This window comes from Echiichthys vipera, assembly GCF_963691815.1.
Source record: "Echiichthys vipera genome assembly, contig: SCAFFOLD_59, whole genome shotgun sequence".
Taxonomy (NCBI): Eukaryota; Metazoa; Chordata; class Actinopteri; order Perciformes; family Trachinidae; genus Echiichthys; species Echiichthys vipera.
This window is the reverse complement of record NW_028154877.1, coordinates 1-17,781: the sequence shown is the minus strand read 5'-3', so window position 1 is coordinate 17,781 and position 17,781 is coordinate 1. Positions and strand designations below refer to the sequence as shown.

At 35.0% G+C, this 17,781-nt stretch overlaps 1 protein-coding gene across 1 annotated transcript; it reads left to right on the top strand.

The window, feature by feature from the left end:
- Nucleotides 1-10,205: 10,205 nt before the first annotated feature.
- LOC310966249 (autophagy-related protein 16-1-like) lies at nt 10,206-16,826 on the top strand (the record flags this gene model as incomplete). The annotated part of the gene is made up of 4 exons (XM_083940829.1): nt 10,206-10,443; nt 13,870-13,968; nt 16,187-16,280; nt 16,565-16,826. Exons 2-4 carry the CDS (start codon nt 13,875-13,877, stop codon nt 16,824-16,826), a joined length of 450 nt encoding a protein of 149 aa, XP_083796955.1. The 5' UTR covers nt 10,206-10,443; nt 13,870-13,874.
- Nucleotides 16,827-17,781: the final 955 nt, after the last annotated feature.

Genomic DNA, 17,781 nt, shown 5'->3' with positions numbered 1-17,781 from the left:
AAGTGTTAAAGTTTAAATAAAGTTTATTTAAAGTGTTAAAGTTTAAATAAAGTTTATTTAAAGTGTTAAAGTTTAAATAAAGTTTATTTAAAGTGTTAAAGTTTAAATAAAGTTTATTTAAAGTGTTAAAGTTTAAATAAAGTTTATTTAAAGTGTTAAAGTTTAAATAAAGTTTATTTAAAGTGTTAAAGTTTAAATAAAGTTTATTTAAAGTGTTAAAGTTTAAATAAAGTTTATTTAAAGTGTTAAAGTTTAAATAAAGTTTATTTAAAGTGTTAAAGTTTAAATAAAGTTTATTTAAAGTGTTAAAGTTTAAATCAAGTTTATTTAAAGTGTTAAAGTTTAAATAAAGTTTATTTAAAGTGTTAAAGTTTAAATAAAGTTTATTTAAAGTGTTAAAGTTTAAATAAAGTTTATTTAAAGTGTTAAAGTTTAAATAAAGTTTATTTAAAGTGTTAAAGTTTAAATAAAGTTTATTTAAAGTGTTAAAGTTTAAATAAAGTTTATTTAAAGTGTTAAAGTTTAAATCAAGTTTATTTAAAGTGTTAAAGTTTAAATAAAGTTTATTTAAAGTGTTAAAGTTTAAATAAAGTTTATTTAAAGTGTTAAAGTTTAAATAAAGTTTATTTAAAGTGTTAAAGTTTAAATAAAGTTTATTTAAAGTGTTAAAGTTTAAATCAAGTTTATTTAAAGTGTTAAAGTTTAAATAAAGTTTATTTAGTGTTAAAGTTTAAATAAAGTTTATTTAAAGTGTTAAAGTTTAAATAAAGTTTATTTAAAGTGTTAAAAGTTTAAATAAAGTTTATTTAATGTGTTAAAGTTTAAATAAAGTTTATTTAAAGTGTTAGAGTTTAAATAAAGTTTATTTAAAGTGTTAAAGTTTAAATCAAGTTTATTTAAAGTGTTAGAGTTTAAATAAAGTTTATTTAAAGTGTTAAAGTTTAAATAAAGTTTATTTAAAGTGTTAAAGTTTAAATAAAGTTTATTTAAAGTGTTAAAGTTTAAATAAAGTTTATTTAAAGTGTTAAAAGTTTAAATAAAGTTTATTTAAAGTGTTAGAGTTTAAATAAAGTTTATTTAAACTTTAACACTTTAAATAAAGTTTATTTAAAGTGTTAGAGTTTAAATAAAGTTTATTTAAAGTGTTAAAGTTTAAATAAAGTTTATTTAAAGTGTTAAAGTTTAAATAAAGTTTATTTAAAGTGTTAAAGTTTAAATAAAGTTTATTTAAACTTTAACACTTTAAATAAAGTTTATTTAAAGTGTTAAAGTTTAAATAAAGTTTATTTAAAGTGTTAGAGTTTAAATAAAGTTTATTTAAAGTGTTAAAGTTTAAATAAAGTTTATTTAAAGTGTTAAAGTTTAAAGTTTATTTAAAGTGTTAAAGTTTAAATAAAGTTTATTTAAAGTGTTAAAGTTTAAATCAAGTTTATTTAATGTGTTAAAGTTTAAATAAAGTTTATTTAAAGTGTTAAAGTTTAAATAAAGTTTATTTAAAGTGTTAAAGTTTAAATAAAGTTTATTTAAAGTGTTAAAGTTTAAATAAAGTTTATTTAAAGTGTTAAAGTTTAAATCAAGTTTATTTAAAGTGTTAGAGTTTAAATAAAGTTTATTTAAAGTGTTAAAGTTTAAATAAAGTTTATTTAAAGTGTTAAAGTTTAAATAAAGTTTATTTAAAGTGTTAAAGTTTAAATCAAGTTTATTTAAAGTGTTAAAGTTTAAATAAAGTTTATTTAAAGTGTTAAAGTTTAAATCAAGTTTATTTAAAGTGTTAAAGTTTAAATAAAGTTTATTTAAAGTGTTAGAGTTTAAATAAAGTTTATTTAATGTGTTAAAGTTTAAATAAAGTTTATTTAAAGTGTTAAAGTTTAAATAAAGTTTATTTAAAGTGTTAAAGTTTAAATAAAGTTTATTTAAAGTGTTAAAGTTTAAATCAAGTTTATTTAAAGTGTTAAAGTTTAAATAAAGTTTATTTAAAGTGTTAGAGTTTAAATAAAGTTTATTTAATGTGTTAAAGTTTAAATAAAGTTTATTTAAAGTGTTAGAGTTTAAATAAAGTTTATTTAAAGTGTTAAAGTTTAAATCAAGTTTATTTAAAGTGTTAAAGTTTAAATAAAGTTTATTTAAAGTGTTAAAGTTTAAATCAAGTTTATTTAAAGTGTTAAAGTTTAAATAAAGTTTATTTAAAGTGTTAAAGTTTAAATAAAGTTTATTTAAAGTGTTAAAGTTTAAATAAAGTTTATTTAAAGTGTTAAAGTTTAAATAAAGTTTATTTAAAGTGTTAAAGTTTAAATAAAGTTTATTTAAAGTGTTAAAGTTTAAATCAAGTTTATTTAAAGTGTTAAAGTTTAAATAAAGTTTATTTAAAGTGTTAAAGTTTAAATAAACTTTATTTAAAGTGTTAAAGTTTAAATAAAGTTTATTTAAAGTGTTAAAGTTTAAATCAAGTTTATTTAAAGTGTTAAAGTTTAAATAAAGTTTATTTAAAGTGTTAAAGTTTAAATAAAGTTTATTTAAAGTGTTAAAGTTTAAATCAAGTTTATTTAAAGTGTTAGAGTTTAAATAAAGTTTATTTAAAGTGTTAAAGTTTAAATCAAGTTTATTTAAAGTGTTAAAGTTTAAATAAAGTTTATTTAAAGTGTTAAAGTTTAAATAAAGTTTATTTAAACTTTAACACTTTAAATAAACTTTATTTAAAGTGTTAAAGTTTAAATAAAGTTTATTTAAAGTGTTAAAGTTTAAATAAAGTTTATTTAAAGTGTTAAAGTTTAAATAAAGTTTATTTAAAGTGTTAAAGTTTAAATAAAGTTTATTTAAAGTGTTAAAGTTTAAATCAAGTTTATTTAAAGTGTTAAAGTTTAAATAAAGTTTATTTAAAGTGTTAAAGTTTAAATAAAGTTTATTTAATGTGTTAAAGTTTAAATAAAGTTTATTTAAAGTGTTAAAGTTTAAATAAAGTTTATTTAAAGTGTTAAAGTTTAAATAAAGTTTATTTAAAGTGTTAAAGTTTAAATAAAGTTTATTTAAAGTGTTAGAGTTTAAATAAAGTTTATTTAAAGTGTTAAAGTTTAAATAAAGTTTATTTAAAGTGTTAAAGTTTAAATAAAGTTTATTTAAAGTGTTAAAGTTTAAATCAAGTTTATTTAAAGTGTTAAAGTTTAAATAAAGTTTATTTAAAGTGTTAAAGTTTAAATAAAGTTTATTTAAAGTGTTAAAGTTTAAATAAAGTTTATTTAAAGTGTTAAAGTTTAAATAAAGTTTATTTAAAGTGTTAAAGTTTAAATAAAGTTTATTTAAAGTGTTAAAGTTTAAATAAAGTTTATTTAAAGTGTTAAAGTTTAAATAAAGTTTATTTAAAGTGTTAAAGTTTAAATAAAGTTTATTTAAAGTGTTAAAGTTTAAATAAAGTTTATTTAAAGTGTTAAAGTTTAAATAAAGTTTATTTAAAGTGTTAAAGTTTAAATCAAGTTTATTTAAAGTGTTAAAGTTTAAATCAAGTTTATTTAAAGTGTTAAAGTTTAAATAAAGTTTATTTAAAGTGTTAAAGTTTAAATAAAGTTTATTTAAAGTGTTAGAGTTTAAATAAAGTTTATTTAAAGTGTTAAAGTTTAAATAAAGTTTATTTAAAGTGTTAAAGTTTAAATAAAGTTTATTTAAAGTGTTAAAGTTTAAATCAAGTTTATTTAAAGTGTTAAAGTTTAAATAAAGTTTATTTAAAGTGTTAAAGTTTAAATAAAGTTTATTTAAAGTGTTAAAGTTTAAATAAAGTTTATTTAAAGTGTTAAAGTTTAAATAAAGTTTATTTAAAGTGTTAAAGTTTAAATAAAGTTTATTTAAAGTGTTAAAGTTTAAATAAAGTTTATTTAAAGTGTTAAAGTTTAAATAAAGTTTATTTAAAGTGTTAAAGTTTAAATAAAGTTTATTTAAAGTGTTAAAGTTTAAATAAAGTTTATTTAAAGTGTTAAAGTTTAAATAAAGTTTATTTAAAGTGTTAAAGTTTAAATCAAGTTTATTTAAAGTGTTAAAGTTTAAATAAAGTTTATTTAAAGTGTTAAAGTTTAAATAAAGTTTATTTAAAGTGTTAAAGTTTAAATAAAGTTTATTTAAAGTGTTAAAGTTTAAATAAAGTTTATTTAAAGTGTTAAAGTTTAAATAAAGTTTATTTAAAGTGTTAAAGTTTAAATAAAGTTTATTTAAAGTGTTAAAGTTTAAATAAAGTTTATTTAAAGTGTTAAAGTTTAAATCAAGTTTATTTAAAGTGTTAAAGTTTAAATCAAGTTTATTTAAAGTGTTAAAGTTTAAATAAAGTTTATTTAAAGTGTTAAAGTTTAAATAAAGTTTATTTAAAGTGTTAAAGTTTAAATAAAGTTTATTTAAAGTGTTAAAGTTTAAATCAAGTTTATTTAAAGTGTTAAAGTTTAAATCAAGTTTATTTAAAGTGTTAAAGTTTAAATCAAGTTTATTTAAAGTGTTAAAGTTTAAATAAAGTTTATTTAAAGTGTTAAAGTTTAAATAAAGTTTATTTAAAGTGTTAAAGTTTAAATAAAGTTTATTTAAAGTGTTAAAGTTTAAATCAAGTTTATTTAAAGTGTTAAAGTTTAAATAAAGTTTATTTAAAGTGTTAAAGTTTAAATAAAGTTTATTTAAAGTGTTAAAGTTTAAATAAAGTTTATTTAAAGTGTTAAAGTTTAAATCAAGTTTATTTAAAGTGTTAAAGTTTAAATCAAGTTTATTTAAAGTGTTAAAGTTTAAATAAAGTTTATTTAAAGTGTTAAAGTTTAAATAAAGTTTATTTTGGGGGTTCCGGTAATGGCGGCTTGCTGAGAGGACACGTTTGCTCTTTACTCGCTGCAATTGCAAACTTGAAAACAGATTTTTCCTCCAAACTGCATTTTGTCAGCAATAGAAAATGTTAAGAAAGAGGTCAATGAGTGTTCTGAACGGGTTGGTGAGGCAGAAATCCGGATATCCACAGCAGAAGACAGCATCACCAGTCTGCAAGCCAGTGTTCGGGCTCTAGAAAAAAAAAACAACGATCTCGAATGGAAAGTGCTGGATCTGGAAACCAGATCGCGACGATCTAATTTGAGACTGGTTAATCTACCTGAAGGCGCAGAGGGAGAGGACGCGTGCGCCTTCCTGGAGAACTGGCTGCCCGAGGCTCTGAACTTGGCACCGTTACGCACCACTCTGATAGTGGAGAGAGCGCACCGGGTCGGCCTGAAGAGTACATCAGATACTGCTGCACCAAGGACTCTCATCATGAAGTTCTTAAACTTCAAAGATAAAACGACCGTGATAAAAGCTGCCAGGGCAAAGAGACCGATACTATTCAAGAACCACCAGGTGAGACTGTACGAAGACCTCGCAACCGGCAAAAAAACACAAAAAACAGAAGGAGTTTGACGCTGTGAGACAGCAGCTCCGAGCCATGGGGATCCGATACGGCATGATTCCTCCCGCACGGCAGTTGGTGACACACAACGGACAGTCTTGTGTGTCACCAGCACACAAGACTGTCCAGACTGTCAGTCTGGACAGTCTTGTGTGCCAGTCTGGACTGTCAGTCTGTGTGCCAGTCTGGACTGTCAGTCTGTGTGCCAGTCTGGACTGTCAGTCTTGGACTGTCAGTCTGACAGTCTGGACAGACTGTCAGACTGTCCCTTGACAGTCCTGACTGTCCCTTGACAGTCTGGACTGTCCCTTGACAGTCCAGACTGTCAAGGGACAGTCAGGACTTTAATTGCACATTGAACCCAGAACTGGACAGAGGCTCAAGTATTGATAACTCTCATAACAAAAGTAGACAAACTATTCAACACTTTATGGAGGAACTTAATTTGACCGACATTTGGAGGGATATGAATCCCAAGGGTTTAAAATACTCCTGTTACTCAAGTACACATAAATCATATTCGCGCATCGACTACTTTCTAGTTTCTGCTAATTTAAAACATAAAATAAAAGACTGTAATTATGATAGCATCTTAATATCTGACCATGCACCAAATTCATTAATATATGAAGCCTTCAGATTAAGAAGAGACCCCCCTCGTGGAGACTTAAACAAAAATGGCTTTTAGACTCAGAATTTATATCTTTCATAAACAACCAAATGGATATCTTTTTTGAAACGAATAAAGGTGAAACACCACCCTCTTCAAGGTGGGAGGCCTTTAAGGCCTATATAAGAGGTCAGATAATTAGCTTTACGAGTTATAAGGCAAAAGAAACTTACCAGAAAACAAGAAAGTTGGAAACAGAGATTGAATTGCTATCAAACCTTATGTCCAAACACTCATGGAAAACTTCTGCTACTACAGTATAACGGATTCTCTGCCTCTAAAGCAGCCTCACATCTTTTGCGTCTTAAGCACTTTATGACCCGGGGGAGAAACCTGGGAAACTCTTGGCCTGGCGACTCAAACAATTACAAAATGAAAAAAATATTACCTTAGTTGAAAATAGTGATGGACAGATTATTGCTGACCCACTATCAGTGAAACTTTTAAGGTATTTTTTGAGAAATGATATAGCTCAGACATAACGCGTACGGAACAAGAACAAAATATTTTCTTAGACACTTTCCAAACACACTCCAGGATTAATAAGTGCAGATCTGGGGGCAGCTATAACTAAGGAGGAAATATCTATAGCGATAGATCATTTGAAAACAGGCAAAACCCCGGGCCCAGACGGGCTGCCGATAGAAATTTATAAAACATTTAAAGACAAATTGCTCTCCCCTCTTTTTGAAATGTTTTTGGACTCATTTGAAAAAGGAATTCTTCCCGTTTCACTAAGAGGAGCTCTGATAACTCTACTACCCAAACCTGGAAAACCTTGCAACAAATGTGAAAATCTAAGACCAATAAGTTTTTGTGGTGTTTTCATCTGTTTTTAGTCGTTTTGTCACGTTTTAGTGGTATTTTAATCATTTTTTAGTCTTAATGTTGATTTAAAAACACTTTGCAAAATTTTGGCTAGAAGGCTGGAGCGAATTTTACCGAACATAATTGCCTGTGACCAGAATGGGTTTATTGTGGGTAGACAGGGATTTCATAATGTGAGACGTGTGTTAGATATTCTCCATTATCGAGAAGGAAAACCAGATACTGCTTTGCTATCATTGGATGCCGAAAAGGCCTTTGATAGAGTTGAGTGGCCTTATTTATTCGAAATACTAAAAAGATTTGGGTGTGGAGATCATTTCTGTCGGTGGGTTAAACTTTTATATAATGAACCATATGCTGAAATAATAACAAATGGAGTGATATCTAAACCATTTAAAATCAAACGGGGATGTAGACAAGGGTGTCCTTTGTCCCCCTTACTTTTTATTTTAGCAATTGAACCGCTAGCCATTGCGGTGCGGTCTCATGAAAATATAACTGGTATATCAGTCAACAGGAACACAGAATTGCCTTATTTGCTGATGACGTCATTCTCTTCTTGGAAAGACTGAAAAAATCTATTCCAGCCTTGTTAGACCTAATAAACACATTCGGAAGGATATCAGGTTATAAAGTAAACAAAGACAAATCTTCATTAATGTTTCTTAACTCGGAAGAAAGAAATAATGTCGAAAACTCTTTTCAATTCAAAAAAGTAGATTGTTTCACATATCTGGGGATTAAGAAAGTACCATGCATAAAAGACATTGTTGAGGCTAACTACAATCCCACGATCGACTCAATGACTTCCTCTGTGGATAGATGGAACTCCCTGCCTTTATCGCTTATAGCAAGAATTAATGTTCTTAAATTAAATATAATGCCCAAACTTCTGTATCTGCTTCAGAACATCCCTTTGCCACCTCCTGTTAATTTATTCCCACTCTTAAAGACAATTTTTGTACGTTTTTTGTGGAATAATAAACGACCGAGACTACGTTTATCACTCTTGTACCTACCATATGATCGAGGAGGCCTCAGGTGCCCCAATCCACTTTGGTATTATTGGGCAGCTCAACTGAGGACTATGATGTATTACTTTACAGATACGCCCCCTCCACCTTGGATGAATATTGAAAACTGCTCAGTTCCTCTCAAATGTCAGAAACATGATTATAATTTGGTATCAGGTCAAGAAGTATGTAGGTGAACCCCCATCTCTGTCACGCTTCAGTCCGATATGGGGTAACCAGTCTTTTCCTCCAGGCAGAGCAGACCCTGGTTTTAAGAAATGGGCTGAAAAAGGTTTAAAAATAATAGGGGACCTCATGGGATCAGATGGTGGGATTTTGATGTCATTTGAAGAGTTGATTCCCAGGTATGATATTCCAAACAAGCATCATTTTAAATATCTGCAGGTGAGAAACTTTATCAGATCATCTCAGAGCCAGTGTCTGTCGATCCCTCCGTTGTCTACTTTGGAAATGGAAATGAAAAAAGAGTGCTGCGGAAAGGGAATTATCTCCAGACTATATAACATGTGTGCGGAAGGATCTCCTGAGTCTTCTTTAAAGAAACTTGATGCCTGGAGGGAAGATCTCCGGGAGTACTTGCCCTCCAAGGACTGGGAAAAAGTGTGAAGCACAAACACAAACTTCCAATACTCGTCTCAAAGTACTCCAATATAATCGGCTAATGAGGATGATTAGCACACACATATGTGATTAGCACACACATATGTGATTAGCACACACATATGTGATTAGCACACACATATGTGACCCCAGAAAAGCTTAGTAAGTGTAACGACTCTATCCCAGACCTGTGTTTCAGGTGTGGAGAGGAGAAGGGGACGTTCTTTCATTGTGTTTGGGAATGCAGTAAAGTCCAACAGTTTTGGCGGGAGATTAAACAAACTTTAGAGACTATATTAGGTATAAAATTAGTTTTTGACCCTAAACTATTTATCCTAGGGTTATATCCTGATAGGCATCACATGTCTAGGAAAATATTCACTGCCCTGGATTTATGTTTACTGCTTGCAAAAAGAGTCATAGCCCTCTCATGGAGGAGTACCAGTGAACCAAAACTTATCAATTGGGTTAAGGAAATATCCACAACCTTACCAATGGAGAAGATAACTTACATTATAAAAGGAAAACTACCACTATTTCAAAACATTTGGGGTCAATTTATGGCATATATGGAGAGTGTGGATTTAAGTAATGTGGGGAATGAAGCTGATGAGGCGTAGTTGTTGGTTGTCCCTTGCAGCCCCTTGCTTTTTTTTTTAATATCTGATTTCTTTATTCTGTGTGAAATGTTTTCTAATTCTGTATGTTTGATCCACACAACAGTGAAATAACCTGGGCTAACTCTTGAGAAGGCAGAGAAACCTTTATTGTTTATTGTTTTTATTGTTCCAGTTGTTGTTTCTGTCTTTTATACTTACACTTTCACTTAAGTGTTGCTCTGTGTTACCTCATAAATACCTGACTTACAAGGAAGGTCAATTTAAATGTTGGACAATAATTTACATACTCCTGATGAGCACTCTTATTTCTGTATATATATGTAATTGTGAAACATTGTGAAAACTCAATAAAGATAATGTTGGAAAAAAAAAAAATCAAGTTTATTTAAAGTGTTAAAGTTTAAATAAAGTTTATTTAAAGTGTTAAAGTTTAAATAAAGTTTATTTAAAGTGTTAAAGTTTAAATCAAGTTTATTTAAAGTGTTAAAGTTTAAATAAAGTTTATTTAAAGTGTTAAAGTTTAAATAAACTTTATTTAAAGTGTTAAAGTTTGTTTTTACAGCTGATTCTCAGAAAAACTCAATATTTCAAGAGATTTTATCTTTTTTCAACAGAAAAACGTTTGTTTTTTTCTTTTTCAGTTAGAATTCCGTTGCTAGGCAACAGCCTTGGTCCTTGTTAACTTCCTGTCAGCTGATGTCATCATTCACTGCGACAGGAAATGGACGAGGACACATTTAGAGTTTGTTTACATCTTTGAAAAGATCAAAGATAAAAACACTAAAATAAATAAATAAAATAAAGACATTTAAAAAAATCACCTTTAAACCGTAAATTATATTTAATTATCTTTATTTATATTTAAATATAAATAAATATATAAATAAATGTATAAATAAAGATGTAAATAAATGTATAAATAAAGATATAAATAAATATATAAATAAATGTATAAATAAAGATGTAAACACTAGAATCTATAAATAAAGATAAAGACACTGGCGCCAGTTAACCATGACGTCATGTTCCTGCGACCTGCCCGGAAGTGTGTCGCCGGAGCCAAAATGGCGGTGAGTTGTGTCGAAGCAGCTGCAGAAGCGGATGGAGGCGAAAGCAACTGCAGCTAAACAGCAACAACAACAACAACAACAACAACAACAGCAGCAACAACAGCAGCGTGTTTACACCGAGCACCGGAGCCGCGGAGACTCACGGGGGCGCGGAGACTCACGGGGGCGTGGAGACTCACGGAGCCGCGGAGACTCACGGAGCCGCGGGCTGGGGCACTTTGATGCGGTGAGTCTGTTCGTGGCTAACCTAGCATGCTAGCATGCTAACATGCAGAGTCACTGGTGTTTGTCGCGAGCCGCGGTCTGAACAGCCCGGAAACACGCGCACTTACGGGGCTGTCGGGTCAGAACCGACCCAGGACCGGGACACGGACCAGCTGTTTACTAACGTTAGCATGTTAGCACGGTTAGCTACCTCTATTTGTTGTGGTTCCCTTTAGCAGGCTAACATGCTAACAGATAAGCTAACAGCTGTGAAACACGTGATGGAATTATTCAACGGTTTATAATAAATAAAAATAAAATAACAAATTTACACAATAAGCAATTTAACAACAAGGAGCCTGGATATGACGTCATCAGCATGCTACTGAAGTTAACAGAGCTGCTAACTTTAGCATCAACAGTTATAAACAGACTCATTACAGTTAACAGAGATGCTAACTTTAGCATCAACAGTTATAAACAAAGACTCTTTATTACAGTTAACAGAGATGCTAACTTTAGCATCAACAGTTATAAACAAAGACTCTTTATTACAGTTAACAGAGCTGCTAACTTTAGCATCAACAGTTATAAACAGACTCTTTATTACAGTTAACAGAGATGCTAACTTTAGCATCAACAGTTATAAACAAAGACTCTTTATTACAGTTAACAGAGATGCTAACTTTAGCATCAACAGCTATAAACAAAGACTCTTTATTACAGTTAACAGAGATGCTAACTTTAGCATCAACAGTTATAAACAGACTCTTTATTACAGTTAACAGAGATGCTAACTTTAGCATCAACAGTTATAAACAAAGACTCTTTATTACAGTTAACAGAGATGCTAACTTTAGCATCAACAGTTATAAACAAAGACTCTTTATTACAGTTAACAGAGATGCTAACTTTAGCATCAACAGTTATAAACAAAGACTCTTTATTACAGTTAACAGAGATGCTAACTTTAGCATCAACAGTTATAAACAAAGACTCTTTATTACAGTTAACAGAGATGCTAACTTTAGCATCAACAGCTATAAACAGACTCTTTATTACAGTTAACAGAGCTGCTAACTTTAGCATCAACAGTTATAAACAAAGACTTTATTACAGTTAACAGAGATGCTAACTTTAGCATCAACAGTTATAAACAAAGACTCTTTATTACAGTTAACAGAGATGCTAACTTTAGCATCAACAGCTATAAACAGACTCTTTATTACAGTTAACAGAGCTGCTAACTTTAGCATCAACAGTTATAAACAAAGACTTTATTACAGTTAACAGAGATGCTAACTTTAGCATCAACAGCTATAAACAGACTCTTTATTACAGTTAACAGAGATGCTAACTTTAGCATCAACAGTTATAAACAAAGACTTTATTACAGTTAACAGAGATGCTAACTTTAGCATCAACAGTTATAAACAAAGACTCTTTATTACAGTTAACAGAGCTGCTAACTTTAGCATCAACAGTTATAAACAAAGACTCTTTATTACAGTTAACAGAGCTGCTAACTTTAGCATCAACAGTTATAAACAAAGACTCTTTATTACAGTTAACAGAGATGCTAACTTTAGCATCAACAGTTATAAACAGACTCTTTATTACAGTTAACAGAGATGCTAACTTTAGCATCAACAGTTATAAACAAAGACTCTTTATTACAGTTAACAGAGATGCTAACTTTAGCATCAACAGTTATAAACAAAGACTCTTTATTACAGTTAACAGAGATGCTAACTTTAGCATCAACAGTTATAAACAAAGACTCTTTATTACAGTTAACAGAGATGCTAACTTTAGCATCAACAGTTATAAACAAAGACTCTTTATTACAGTTAACAGAGATGCTAACTTTAGCATCAACAGTTATAAACAAAGACTCTTTATTACAGTTAACAGAGATGCTAACTTTAGCATCAACAGTTATAAACAAAGACTCTTTATTACAGTTAACAGAGATGCTAACTTTAGCATCAACAGCTATAAACAGACTCTTTATTACAGTTAACAGAGCTGCTAACTTTAGCATCAACAGTTATAAACAAAGACTTTATTACAGTTAACAGAGATGCTAACTTTAGCATCAACAGTTATAAACAAAGACTCTTTATTACAGTTAACAGAGATGCTAACTTTAGCATCAACAGCTATAAACAGACTCTTTATTACAGTTAACAGAGCTGCTAACTTTAGCATCAACAGTTATAAACAAAGACTTTATTACAGTTAACAGAGATGCTAACTTTAGCATCAACAGCTATAAACAGACTCTTTATTACAGTTAACAGAGATGCTAACTTTAGCATCAACAGTTATAAACAAAGACTTTATTACAGTTAACAGAGATGCTAACTTTAGCATCAACAGTTATAAACAAAGACTCTTTATTACAGTTAACAGAGCTGCTAACTTTAGCATCAACAGTTATAAACAAAGACTCTTTATTACAGTTGACAGAGCTGCTAACTTTAGCATCAACAGTTATAAACAAAGACTCTTTATTACAGTTAACAGAGATGCTAACTTTAGCATCAACAGTTATAAACAGACTCTTTATTACAGTTAACAGAGATGCTAACTTTAGCATCAACAGTTATAAACAAAGACTCTTTATTACAGTTAACAGAGCTGCTAACTTTAGCATCAACAGTTATAAACAAAGACTCTTTATTACAGTTAACAGAGATGCTAACTTTAGCATCAACAGTTATAAACAAAGACTCTTTATTACAGTTAACAGAGATGCTAACTTTAGCATCAACAGTTATAAACAAAGACTCTTTATTACAGTTAACAGAGATGCTAACTTTAGCATCAACAGTTATAAACAAAGACTCTTTATTACAGTTAACAGAGATGCTAACTTTAGCATCAACAGTTATAAACAAAGACTCTTTATTACAGTTAACAGAGATGCTAACTTTAACATCAACAGTTATAAACAAAGACTCTTTATTACAGTTAACAGAGATGCTAACTTTAGCATCAACAGTTATAAACAAAGACTCTTTATTACAGTTAACAGAGATGCTAACTTTAGCATCAACAGTTATAAACAAAGACTCTTTATTACAGTTAACAGAGATGCTAACTTTAGCATCAACAGTTATAAACAGACTCTTTATTACAGTTAACAGAGATGCTAACTTTAGCATCAACAGTTATAAACAAACACTCTTTATTACAGTTAACAGAGATGCTAACTTTAAGTGTGTGTGTGTGTGTGTGTGTGTGTGTGTGTGTGTGTGTGTGTGTGTGTGTGTGTGTGTGTGTGTGTGTGTGTGTGTGTGTGTGTGTGTGTGTGTGTGTGTGTGTGTGTGTGTGTGTGTGTGTGTGTGTGTGTGTGTGTGTGTGTGTGTGTGTGTGTGTGTGTGTGTGTGTGTGTGTGTGTGTGTGTGTGTGTGTGTGTGTGTGTGTGTGTGTGTGCGTGCAGGTGTCATGGCGGAGTGCAGGTGGAAGAGACACGTGTGTGAGCAGCTGAAGATCAGAGACAGAGTCCAGAGACAGGCCTTCGAGGAGCTCGTCCTGCAGTGTGAGTGACGTCCACCAGGGGGCAGCGCGTCTGTCCGCCAGGGGGCAGCGTGTCTGTCCTCCAGGGGGCAGCGCGTCTGTCCACCAGGGGGCAGCGCGTCTGTCCCCCAGGGGGCAGCGTGTCTGTCCTCCAGGCGGCAGCGTGTCTGTCCCCTAGGGGGCAGCGTGTCTGTCCCCCAGGGGGCAGCGTGTCTGTCCTCCAGGGGGCAGCGTGTTCTGTCCCCCAGGGGGCAGCGTGTCTGTCCCCCAGGGGGCAGCGTGTCTGTCCTCCAGGGGGCAGCGTGTCTGTCCCCTAGGGGGCAGCGTGTCTGTCCTCCAGGGGGCAGCGTGTCTGTCCCCCAGGGGGCAGCGTGTCTGTCCCCCAGGGGGCAGCGTGTCTGTCCGCCAGGGGGCAGCGCGTCTGTCCGCCAGGGGGCAGCGTGTCTGTCCTCCAGGGGGCAGCGCGTCTGTCCACCAGGGGGCAGCGCGTCTGTCCCCCAGGGGGCAGCGTGTCTGTCCTCCAGGGGGCAGCGTGTCTGTCCCCTAGGGGGCAGCGTGTCTGTCCCCCAGGGGGCAGCGTGTCTGTCCTCCAGGGGGCAGCGTGTTCTGTCCCCCAGGGGCAGCGTGTCCTGTCCACCAGGGGGCAGCGTGTCTGTCCCCAGGGGGCAGCGTGTCTGTCCTCCAGGGGGCAGCGTGTCTGTCCCCAGGGGGCAGCGTGTCTGTCCTCCAGGGGGCAGCGTGTCTGTCCCCTAGGGGGCAGCGTGTCTGTCCTCCAGGGGGCAGCGTGTCTGTCCACCAGGGGGCAGCGTGTTCTGTCCCCCAGGGGCAGCGTGTCTGTCCCCCAGGGGGCAGCGTGTCTGTCCTCCAGGGGGCAGCGTGTCTGTCCCCTAGGGGGGCAGCGTGTCTGTCCTCCAGGGGGCAGCGTGTCTGTCCTCTCACACAGACAGTTTAATGACCTGTCTCTCTCTCACACACACAGACAGTCTAATGACCTGTCTCTCTCTCACACAGACAGACAGTTTAATGACCTGTCTCTCTCACACAGACAGACAGTCTAATGACCTGTCTCTCTCTCAGACAGACAGACAGTTTAATGACCTGTCTCTCTCTCAGACAGACAGACAGTTTAATGACCTGTCTCTCTCACACAGACAGACAGTCTAATGACCTGTCTCTCTCTCACACAGACAGACAGTCTAATGACCTGTCTCTCTCTTCCACACAGACAGTTTAATGACCTGTCTCTCTCTCAGACAGACAGACAGTCTAATGACCTGTCTCTCTCTCACACAGACAGTTTAATGACCTGTCTCTCTCTCAGACAGACAGACAGTTTAATGACCTGTCTCTCTCTCTCACACAGACAGTTTAATGACCTGTCTCTCTCTCACACACAGACAGTTTAATGACCTGTCTCTCTCTCACACACAGACAGTTTAATGACCTGTCTCTCTCTCACACAGACAGACAGTCTAATGACCTGTCTCTCTCTCAGACAGACAGACAGTTTAATGACCTGTCTCTCTCTCAGACAGACAGACAGTTTAATGACCTGTCTCTCTCTCAGACAGACAGACAGTTTAATGACCTGTCTCTCTCTCAGACAGACAGACAGTCTAATGACCTGTCTCTCTCTCAGACAGACAGACAGTCTAATGACCTGTCTCCTCTCTCACACAGACAGACAGTTTAATGACCTGTCTCTCTCTCTCACAGACAGACAGTTTAATGACCCGTCTGTCTCACACACAGACAGTTTAATGACCTGTCTCTCTCTCACACAGACAGACAGTCTAATGACCTGTCTCTCTCTCAGACAGACAGACAGTTTAATGACCTGTCTCTCTCTCACACAGACAGACAGTTTAATGACCTGTCTCTCTCTCAGACAGACAGACAGTTTAATGACCTGTCTCTCTCTCAGACAGACAGACAGTTTAATGACCTGTCTCTCTCTCTCACACAGACAGACAGTCTAATGACCTGTCTCTCTCTCACCACAGACAGTCTAATGACCTGTCTCTCTCTCACACAGACAGACAGTTTAATGACCTGTCTCTCTCTCTCACACAGACAGTTTAATGACCTGTCTCTCTCTCACACAGACAGACAGTTTAATGACCTGTCTCTCTCTCACACAGACAGACAGTCTAATGACCCGTCTCTCTCTCACACAGACAGTTTAATGACCTGTCTCTCTCTCACACACACAGACAGTTTAATGACCGTCTGTCTCTCAGATAACCGTCTCCTGGAGAAGTCAGACCTGCAGACCGTCCTGTCAGAGAGATATCAGACGGACAAGTATGACGTCCAGAGAGGACACGAGGCCAGGTGAGTCCGTCCCGTCCTGTCTGCTGTGCTGTGGATCCTGTCCTTTGTCCTCTGAACCTTCCCTGTCCTCTGCAGTGTCCTCTGAAGTGTCCCTGTCCTCTGAAGTGTCCTCTAAGTGTCCCTGTCCTCTGAAGTGTCCTCTAAGTGTCCCTGTCCTCTAAGTGTCCCTGTCCTCTGAAGTGTCCTCTAAGTGTCCCTGTCCTCTGAAGTGTCCCTGTCCTCTGAAGTGTCCTCTAAGTGTCCCTGTCCTCTAAGTGTCCTCTAAGTGTCCCTGTCCGTCTCAGTCCCTCAGACAGTCGCAGTGAGGTCCTGCAGCAGGAAATGTCTCAGATGAGGATCAGACACCAGGAGGAGCTGACGGAGCTGCACAAGAAACGAGGAGAGGTGAGTGACATCACAGCAGGAAGTGACATCACAGCAGGAAGTGACATCACCGCAGGAGGTGACATCACCGCAGGAGGTGACATCACCGCAGGAAGTGACATCACAGCAGGAAGTGTGGGACCGATCGGGCTAACACAATTTAGTCTGGACCTGCCGGGCTAACACGAGTTAGTCTGGACCTGCCGGGCGTCCACGAGTTAGTCTGGACCTGCTAACACGAGTTAGTCTGGACCTGCCGGCTAACACGAGTTAGTCTGGACCGGCTAACACGAGTTAGTCTGGACTGCCGGGCGTCCACGAGTTAGTCTGGACCTGCTAACACGAGTTAGTCTGGACCTGCCGGGCTAACACGAGTTAGTCTGGACCGGCTAACACGAGTTAGTCTGGACCTGCCGAGTGAACACGAGTTAGTCTGGACCTGCCGAGTGAACAAGAGTTAGTCTGGACCTGCCGGGCGACCACTAGTTAGTCTGGACCTGCCGAGTGAACACGAGTTAGTCTGGACCTGCTGACACAAGTTAGTCTGGACCTGCCGAGCGAACACGAGTTAGTCTGGACCTGCCGAGTGAACACGAGTTAGTCTGGACCTGCCGAGCGAACACGAGTTAGTCTGGACCTGCGAGCGAACACGAGTTAGTCTGGACCTGCCGAGTGAACACGAGTTAGTCTGGACCTGCCGAGCGACACGAGTTAGTCTGGACCTGCCGGGCGTCCACGAGTTAGTCTGGACCTGCTAACACGAGTTAGTCTGGACCTGCCGAGTGAACACGAGTAAGTCTGGACCTGCCGAGCGAACACGAGTTAGTCTGGACCTGCCGAGCGAACACGAGTTAGTCTGGACCTGCCGAGTGAACACGAGTTAGTCTGGACCTGCTAACACGAGTTAGTCTGGACCTGCTAACACGAGTTAGTCTGGACCTGCTAACACGAGTTAGTCTGGACCTGCCGGGCGAACACGAGTTAGTCTGGACCTGCCGAGTGAACACGAGTTAGTCTGGACCTGCCGAGTGAACACGAGTTAGTCTGGACCTGCCGAGTGAACACGAGTTAGTCTGGACCTGCCGAGCGAACACGAGTTAGTCTGGACCTGCCGGGCGAACACGAGTTAGTCTGGACC